At 57.0% G+C, this 9,192-nt stretch overlaps 1 protein-coding gene across 5 annotated transcripts; it reads left to right on the plus strand.

The window, feature by feature from the left end:
- Positions 1 to 496: 496 nt before the first annotated feature.
- Positions 497 to 5,083, plus strand: KCNA2 (potassium voltage-gated channel subfamily A member 2). 5 transcript variants are annotated; one of them, XM_066352220.1, is made up of 3 exons: positions 497 to 579; positions 2,344 to 2,682; positions 3,081 to 5,083. In XM_066352220.1, exon 3 carries the CDS (start codon positions 3,219 to 3,221, stop codon positions 4,716 to 4,718), a length of 1,500 nt encoding a protein of 499 aa, XP_066208317.1. In that variant the 5' UTR covers positions 497 to 579; positions 2,344 to 2,682; positions 3,081 to 3,218; the 3' UTR covers positions 4,719 to 5,083. The 5 variants fall into 5 exon arrangements, with proteins under 5 accessions (XP_066208317.1, XP_066208314.1, XP_066208318.1 ...); XM_066352217.1 differs by lacking the exon at positions 497 to 579 and adding an exon at positions 803 to 929; XM_066352221.1 differs by lacking the exon at positions 497 to 579 and adding an exon at positions 803 to 929 and having other exon boundaries at positions 3,085 to 5,083.
- The last annotated feature ends 4,109 nt before the right edge of the window (positions 5,084 to 9,192 follow it).

Consider the following 9,192-nt stretch of genomic DNA (forward strand, 5'->3'; position numbering starts at 1 on the left):
CAAGAGCAAAGGGCATCCTCTGTGGCTACCCCAATGTGCTGTGAGCTGCACTCCCCATCTCAGACCCCCCCCCCCCGAGTTCCAGCGGGTTTTGTAAGATCTGTAAGGGGTCTGCCTGGTCGGAGAGTAGCTGGCCCTTCCCTAGGGCCGCTGCAGGTAACCCGGCCCTCCCTGCCGGGGCCCTGGGGGAAGGCGTCTAGAGGCCGGCTCTGCAATTCTGCCGGTCCCTGCGGCTTCATCCGGTGGGGGCCAGCGCAGCAGCAAGTTTCTGCCACACTGCGGCCCGCACCTGCTGCGTTCCTGTGAAGCCACCGCTGTGGCTGGGTCAGGGGAGGTGGAGAAGCACAGCTGGAGGAAGGGGCTGAGAGGGGGGGGAGGTCTTCAGATTCAGTCTGGCAGCTTCGTAATGATCGCAACCCCTGTCCCGCGGGACTGGATCCCTCCCTGGGCCAGGGAGAGCAGCTCTCCATTGTCTCCTCCTAACCTACTTCATCATGTTGGCAGGAGCCCCTCCTGACTGCTCCTCAACTTCTCCCCCGTTCCCCGGGCCCGGCAGCACCCAGCTGAGCTCTCCACAAGGTGAGCTGCCTCTGCCAGAGGAGAAGGTGTTTTCCTGGTGGGGTGGGGGGCCAAAGCCGGGGGACTCAGCCAGGCGGCCAGCGTGGTGGTGGCGGCGGGCGCGCGCCCCGCCGGCCCCTTTAATTCGAGTTCGCAGCCGGGCCAGGTGCGGCGCTGCGTGGCGCGGTGCGGCGCGGTGCGGCTGCGGGCGGCGGCCGGGCGCTCCATACGCGCCGCCCGCGGGACTGCAGAGCCGGCTCCCGGCTGGCCGCCCGCACCCCGCTGCCGCGGCCGCAGCCGCCCGCCACCGCGGTTCCGCCGGCGCTTGCTACCGCCAGCAGCATGGAGGCTCCGGGTGCCCATCCTTAAGGGTAAATCAGTGTCGGGGCCGTGGGCTGCGCGTGCTGCTCCCCGGCCCCGGTTGCTGAGGCCGGAGGATCTGCGGGGCACGGGGCGGGGGCTGCGCCCTGCGGGAGGTGAGGGCACCGAGTGGGCTCTGGGACCCTCCGGGCTGCGCTGGCACGGGGCGGAGGGCGCAGCAGGGAGCTGGCGGGCGATGGGAAGTGCAGCTACGGCACAGCGGGGTCTGGTAAATAGCGCCGGCTGGTGGGACTCGAGTTGCTTGGGACCGCCGGGCTGCAGGCTCCTCTCCGGCTCGGAATCAGCACTGCTTTGCGGCCGAGAAGGGTTTTTCCGCTTCCCCGGGGCCGCGGGCTGCTGCGAAGCCCCCGCGCTCAGAAGGCTGAGATCTGGGGCGGCCGCCTGCTCCTCGCCCCCCAGAGTCTCGCCCCCCAGAGTTCAGGCACCAGTGTTTTGGGGTGGGGGTGGAGCCTCGGTGGTCCCTCGGCTGGACCCCAAGGGCAAAAGAGCCGGGCTGTGCTCGGCCCGCTACAAGAACCCCCGGACCGGGCAGGAGGGGGTTAAGGTGGCGCTGGCTGCCGCGGCCAGCTGGTGCGTCTGGGCCGCCCTCGCGGAGCCGAGCGCGGAGCGCGCGCGGCAGACTCCCGGCTGGAGCCCGGGGCTCTGGGGAGAGGATCCCTGCCCCGGGGTCGGTGGGATGGGGCGGGCGCAGTGGGGTCGGCCTGGGGCCAGCTCGGAAGCCGGCTTCCTCTAAACTCCCTTCTCGCCGCTGCCAAGCCGCCCGGCAGCCAGGCTGGCTGAGCGTCTGTTCTGCTCTCCCTGCCCAGGAGATGGGAGAGGTTTTCCTCTTGGGGAGAAATTGGTGGTCCAGCGCCTGCCCAGTTCAAATGCCAAGCGCTTGTAGGGAGGCCTGCAGCCTAAGAATACCCGAGAGCCAGTGAGTCCTGGGCCCAAGCCAGCCAGCTTGGTAGAGCCGGCCTTTCTGCGTGAGGAGTCTCCCTGGACGGGCTCTGAAGGAGTGTCAGGGGTTTGTGGGGCCTCTCTTTCCTCCAGGACCCTGGGGGATCTATCAGAGCTTGCAGTAGGCTGCAGTGTAGGAAACTCTCCCCTTTCCAGATGTTGTGTCCCGACCTGGGGGTGGGGGGCTTTGTCCACAGTTTCTCTTGATGCTGCTGAGGACTGACAGGGAGTCTGGCTCAGCCCGGGAGGCCCCGGGAGGAGACAGGCCCAGCCAAGCCCGAAAGCTTGTTTCTCGGGGCCTCCAGATGATGGAAGCATGCCCAGTCCAGGCCGGGAAGCTGAGGGCCCATCTCAGGTGTGACACCAGAATGGAAGGCACATGGAAGGGAAGCTGCCAGAGCCCTCCTAGAGCTTGGCACCAGCTGCCCGAGATCCCTGGTTCCACCTGGCTGCTGTTTTTTCCAGGCAACGTCACACCTCCCGAGGACAGCCAGGAGCACTCCGGCTTTTGCTGACCTTTGCATCTCCCCTCCATCCTTCCAAAGTCTCCAGACCCAAGTGCAACCGTCCCCGCACCCTGCGTGCCCCCAGCCAGGCACCGCCCCCGCCCCTCCAGGCCGGCCCAGACCTGGAGCTCACCTCCAGGACCCGGAGCCCGCCCTCCTGCCCAGGATGACTCACCATTATTTCTAGCTCAAGTGTGAAGACGTGATGGGGAGTTGGGCTGCCTGTGTGTGTGGCTAGGATTCCCTCGCCATCTGATCAGCTCTGCAAGGAAAACAGTTCAGACCCCTGCCTTGCCAGGTAAATCATCCTATTATGTAATAACAGCCATGCATAGAGTCATTGCAATGAGGATAGCGAGGGAGACCCAGGTCCAAGGTCTGCCGCTGCAGGTACCTCCCGGGTGCAGGGCATAGTTCAGTGCCTGCGGGAGGGCTCTCTTCCCGCCTGTAGTATGGGGCCATGCTCCTGCGTGGGGGCACAGGGGGTCTCTCCTGCCACCTTGCTCCAGGGCAGAACACTCCAGAGCTTTCTGGAGATTGCCACCTGCTCCTCCAGGAGGTGAAACTAAACTGTGCTCTCTGGTGGCAGTGGTCACCGGAACTCCTGTCTGAGAGATGGGTGACACAACCTGACAACCTCGCCGGGCTGCCGGCGGTGAGTGGTCTCATGTCCCTAACTGCCTCTGTGTCTTTCAGCCAGGCTGTGTCTCTGGCTCACCCACGGCAGCCCAGGCCCATGCTCCAGTGTCTCCCGGGGCCGGCCCCAGCACCCTGAGCTCCCTGCCGCCTGGCAGCTGGAAGGCGTAGCGTGAGGCGCTTCTCTCAGTCCCAACTATGACAGTGGCCACCGGAGACCCAGCGGATGACGCTGCTGCCCTCCCCGGGCACCCCCAGGACACCTACGACCCAGAGGCTGACCACGAGTGCTGCGAGAGGGTGGTGATCAACATCTCAGGGCTGCGGTTCGAGACCCAGCTGAAGACCTTAGCCCAATTCCCAGAGACCCTCTTAGGGGACCCAAAGAAGCGGATGAGGTACTTCGACCCCCTCCGAAATGAGTACTTTTTCGATCGGAACCGCCCTAGCTTCGATGCCATCCTCTACTATTATCAGTCTGGGGGCCGGCTGAGGCGACCCGTGAATGTGCCCTTAGATATCTTCTCAGAAGAAATTCGGTTTTACGAGCTGGGGGAAGAAGCGATGGAGATGTTTCGGGAAGACGAAGGCTACATCAAAGAGGAAGAGCGGCCGCTGCCTGAAAACGAGTTCCAGAGACAGGTGTGGCTTCTCTTCGAGTACCCAGAGAGCTCAGGGCCCGCCAGGATTATAGCTATCGTATCCGTCATGGTGATCTTGATCTCCATTGTCAGCTTCTGCCTGGAAACACTGCCCATATTCCGGGACGAGAATGAAGACATGCACGGCGGTGGGGTGACCTTCCACACCTATTCCAACAGCACCATCGGGTACCAGCAGTCGACGTCCTTCACTGACCCTTTCTTCATCGTGGAGACCCTCTGCATTATCTGGTTCTCCTTCGAGTTCCTGGTCAGGTTCTTTGCCTGTCCCAGCAAGGCCGGCTTCTTCACCAACATCATGAACATCATCGACATTGTGGCCATCATCCCCTACTTCATCACCCTGGGGACGGAGCTGGCTGAGAAGCCAGAAGATGCCCAGCAAGGCCAGCAGGCCATGTCGCTGGCCATCCTCCGTGTCATCCGGCTGGTAAGAGTCTTTAGGATTTTCAAGCTGTCCAGACACTCCAAAGGTCTCCAGATCCTAGGTCAGACCCTCAAAGCCAGCATGAGAGAGTTGGGCCTCCTGATATTCTTCCTCTTCATCGGGGTCATCCTTTTCTCTAGTGCTGTCTATTTCGCTGAGGCCGATGAGCGAGACTCCCAGTTCCCCAGCATCCCAGATGCCTTCTGGTGGGCAGTCGTCTCCATGACAACTGTAGGCTATGGAGACATGGTCCCGACTACCATTGGGGGAAAGATTGTGGGTTCCCTGTGTGCAATTGCAGGTGTGTTAACCATTGCCTTACCGGTCCCCGTCATAGTGTCCAATTTCAACTACTTCTACCACCGGGAGACAGAGGGAGAGGAGCAGGCGCAGTACTTGCAAGTGACGAGCTGTCCAAAGATCCCATCCTCCCCTGACCTAAAGAAAAGTAGAAGTGCCTCTACCATTAGTAAGTCTGATTACATGGAGATCCAGGAGGGGGTAAACAACAGTAACGAGGACTTTAGAGAGGAAAACTTGAAAACAGCCAACTGCACTTTGGCTAATACAAACTATGTGAATATTACCAAAATGTTAACCGATGTCTGATAGCAACCTTATTAACATACTCACAACTCAACGGAACTAAATGCAGATATTGCATAATAGCCTGCATTGTAGTCAGTCTGTTCCACCGTGTGTATCTGGTTCTGCATGGAAAGCAATAGTCGTGCAAAGTGACTTTTGATCCTTTGATTTTTGATTTAGAACACAGAATAGCTATCCATGGCTTCCACGTGAATCTTCACCACTGGCTTAGGGGTTTCCAGAGATGGGAGTCACCTATGGAGCCAAAATTTTGAGGCCACCTCATAGCACAAACATACCCCACCACATGAGATCCACCTTTCCTTCCTGATTGAATGCACATGGTATTCAGGACGCCCCCCCCCCCCCCGCCCATCTGAACCCACCCTCCCGGAGGAGAACCATGGTGGCTTAGCTTTAAAGTGCTGGTAATTATTCAGAGGTCATTCCTGTTTTGCGTTGACAAGAGCACACGGTCCTGTGTGTTGGGATTCCCTTTTTTGTCACAGGCTGGGGTCTGCGAATCACAGCTGCCAAGTAGATGTCTCTGGAGGCTTGTGTTTCATAACAGAAAATGCTGCATTTGATTTTTTTTTTTCCTTCTGCAGTGTTGATGAGAGGGAAGCTCGGGGGGGAGGGACAGTGAGTGTGTGACCGATTGTGAGTTGTCAAGTTTCACATTTGCTCCCTTAGGCCTATGGGGAGAAGCTAACAAACCCAGGGACCTCTCCACTTCTGATTTCACCATTTTTGCAGGCTCCGGGGTCACAAAAGCACATCCAGTTATTTCTTCGTTCCACGAGATTTGCAGACATCTGCTTTGCTAGTGGCCAGCTACACTGACACGACAGTGACACTTCCCAGCGACGCGATAGAGCTGCATGGGTGTTTGTTGCATGAATCTCAATATTTAAGACACAGGAGATAACCTATTTTCTTAGTAGCCTACTCAGTATTCATATTTAGAGTATTACTAGCCTAGGAATGGCATTGAACTAGGGTCCCCCCGCCCCGCCCATTGGAAGATAGAAGCCCTCAATCAGGAGAAAAAAAATTGACTACTTGGAATGGGGACCTAAAACTCCTGGCCCTCCAACCCACTCCGTCCCTGTTCTTCCGAACAGGGGCACAAACCTCTGCAAAGCCAGGAGAGCGAGCAGGGAAGGCAGCATCGAAACACCTCACGTGACTGCTCCTTAGCAATTTACCGAGCCATGGGCATGACTGTACAGCCGACCAGGGCATCTGGCCCCGAGGAAGGCAGAGCTGTGGATCCAGTGTATATAAATATATATCGAGTCTCTCTTTCACAAGTCCCCTTTCACCTAGCTAGCTCGAGAAACAATTGCATTTGAACCTGATATAAGCTTATGCAATATTTTTGACACAGGGCAATTTATGCATGTGTTTGACTATGTGCACTACCGTGTATGTATGTATATGTACACATATACATACGTGTGTATGTGTGTATGCGCACACACTCACATATATATTCACTCTCTGGAGTACAGGTTCAGGAGCAGATCCACTGCTTGGTGGGTTGGTCATCTAAGAGGCCTAATGGGTTCATTGATCTCATCGGTAACCCCCCTGGGCCTGGCTTTGCTGCCATTGCCTCAGACACTCCAGTCTCCATGGACTCTTAGACGTTAGCATTGTCTTTCTGCCCTCCACGTGCTGCAGCCTCAGTTTCCAGGGCTGAGGCTTGTCTTACTGAGTGCACAAGGGCCCTGTGGCCCTCAGGGGTCCAGCTGTCCTGGGCCAGCCCCACCCCAAGCCTCCTCTCCACCGTCCCTCCATCTCCATGGTCATCCTTCTCCGCCTCCTTTCGTTGTCTTTCTCATTGGCTCTGCATCAGTCACTTTCAGGAACCTTTCCCTAGAGGACCAGAACGGATCGCCTGCTTTGAAACCCAGGACACCGGCGAGGAGGGCTTCTGGGGCCCCCATTACACAGGTCTGGACTTACAGAGAGCTCCCTCCATAGGGACACTTCTAAAGCCCAGGCCCAAGGGGTGGCGGCCCTCGAGCGCCCACAGGCGTCATTCTGATTGACAGGCTCGGGCTCTCTCCCTAAGAGCTGCTTCAGCAAACCAAAGGATGGGTAGAAAACTGGTCCCCACCCCCAGAAGAGGTTGAGAGTGACCGGACACCGCACGGCCTGTGGACGGAGTTCAGGCAGGGCCTGGGAATGGGTGAGGTGGGGAGGCTTTGCCTCACGGCCTGGGTTTCTTTGCCTTTCAATATATTAAATTTCCCAAACACAGCGAGTTGTCCGGTCGGGCTGCCCAGTCGTGGCCCCAGCCCTAGCCTCACTGCTGTTCAGCACCTACAGTTACCTTGGGATTGGGGCACCAGCTCAGGGTGCTAGGCCCAGGGTGCTCGTTAGTTCCTGGTCACCCACATCCCCAGGTGCCTGCAGGGCATCCCAGGCCCAGTGCAAAGCCTCTGTTGCTTCCCTTCCTCTCCTCACGGAGGTGGTGCTGAATTTCCCAGACGGGGAGCAGGAGGGACCCAACCCGGAGTCGAGGGTATATATTTTATCCCCGTGTTTTTAACCCTGGGACTATAAGATGTTCACACACAGGGGCACACATGCATGGACACCTGCCACAAAAGAAGTACATTGTTGCCACATACACGAAGACAAAACACGCAACTCACACGCGGAAGACACGGAGACCAAATGAATGAAAAGGACATACACAGAAGATGCAGGATTATACCCATGTCTAAAGTATGTGTATCCAGCACAGACCTAGAATGGACCTCCCAACACTGAACATACACAGAGGACCTTCATATACCATGTAGGGAGACATGACCTGCAGTCCAGGTGTGAAACACACAAAAACTACACAAACACAACAAGCGTGCAGAGGAAATATGTAAGGGATAACTTACTATTGTTTCTGCGCACAGACTCAGTTTAGACACATAATGCATGCTCATAAAAGGCACACAAACCGCAGCACACACAACCAAGAACGTACATGTACAATACACACAAAATGTGAGCATATACTCAAATGCATTCCTCTCCTCCGGACCTATAAATTAATGGGCACAAACAGATGATCAGATCGCAACATTGTTCCCTAGCCTACATCTGTAGCCCTCGGGATCCTTCAAGAAGTCACTTCCTCTAGTCTCTTCTCTGCCCCTCACCCCCAGATTTCACAGAAGTAACCCCCAAGTTTTAAAGCAGAAAGATGGCCCACTATTGTCAAGCAGATCTCTGATTAAGACTAGAAATCAATTTCATGGGGTTTCTACCTGTTCACCTTCCTCCCACCAGAAACCCGGGTTCAGGTTCGGAGTGTGGAAGGACCTGGGGCAGTGAGTGGCCCATTAAATAGCCCCCTTGCTGCGCCCTTTCTTTCAAAGTCAGCCCACACAGAGAACCCAGTAGCCCAGGCTCCCCGACCCCAGGATCTCTGGTTTCGGACCCATTCTGTTAGAATCAGCGATAGTTCGAGAAACCGCAGGGCCCTGGGCTCAGAACCAGAGGGAAGATGCTGCTGTGTACTCTCAGTTCGCAGACCCTACTGCCCTTCCAACTCCAGTGGCTTTGTGGGGGCCCCGGTCAGAAAGTCGAGACTACATACAGATTTCTCTCTTAAAATGAGCCCCCTTCCCTTGCTTATGGTGGTCGCTTGCTCGTGAGCATGAGCCCAGTGGGGTCAAGTCCCGAGTCCCCTCCGCGGGTGTTCAGTCCCAGGCGTGCTCCTCCCACTCACCAGGGCTCCTCCTGGTGCCCCGCCCCCATCCCCGCTGCTGCACCTTGAGCAAACACTCCGATCCAGCTTAAGTAAAACACGAGATTGAAGGCACAAACCAAATGCGACACAAGCAAATGACAAGTTTTTAAAGGGCCTGATTTTGGTCCTCTAGTCTAAGGCCTGATTGAAATGCTCCGTAAGATGAGTCACGTTTGGGGTTGCCCACGGAGCGGAGCTGCTCCTTCCCCGCAGGAGGACGAGCTAGGGGCTGGATGCGTCTGGGCAAAGGCTGCTGCTCAGATGGAAGTTGGGAGTTGAAGCCAGGCAGGCATAGCTTAGGCATCACAGGCTCTGCTCCTGTGGGTTTGTCTCACCCTGCTGGTCCCTCATGACCATCCCAGCTCCCAGTCTCCACGGAGAGAAGCAATGATAGCGGGGACTGGATGTATGGGTCCCGGTCTGCACGGGGGGTGCAAACTGCTGGCCTTTCAGGAGTTTGCGAGTCAAGACAGCGAGTTTCCCCTTAGCTGCAGCAGCTGCCTCGGTAGGGTCAACCTTTCAAGAAAGTTGGAGTTTTCAGGAGGCTAAAGAGAAAGAGGCTCAGGACAGGTGGGCAGCTTGTCAGGAAGAGAGGGCGACAGAGCTGGTCAAATTTCAGAGTGAACTCTTCAGGAGCTGAGGTTTGATGGAGGACACAGTTAAGGCTTGGCGTTCTCACGAGCTTCCGCGCTGTTTGACGCTCTCCCTTTCTTCCTCTCTGCTGCCTCTCCC

This window comes from Saccopteryx leptura, chromosome 11 (genome assembly GCF_036850995.1).
Source record: "Saccopteryx leptura isolate mSacLep1 chromosome 11, mSacLep1_pri_phased_curated, whole genome shotgun sequence".
Taxonomy (NCBI): Eukaryota; Metazoa; Chordata; class Mammalia; order Chiroptera; family Emballonuridae; genus Saccopteryx; species Saccopteryx leptura.

Coding starts and splice junctions, on each gene's coding strand:
- KCNA2 (XM_066352220.1), top strand. CDS start 3,219: ATGACAGTGGCCACCGGAGACCCAGCGGATGACGCTGCTGCCCTCCCC.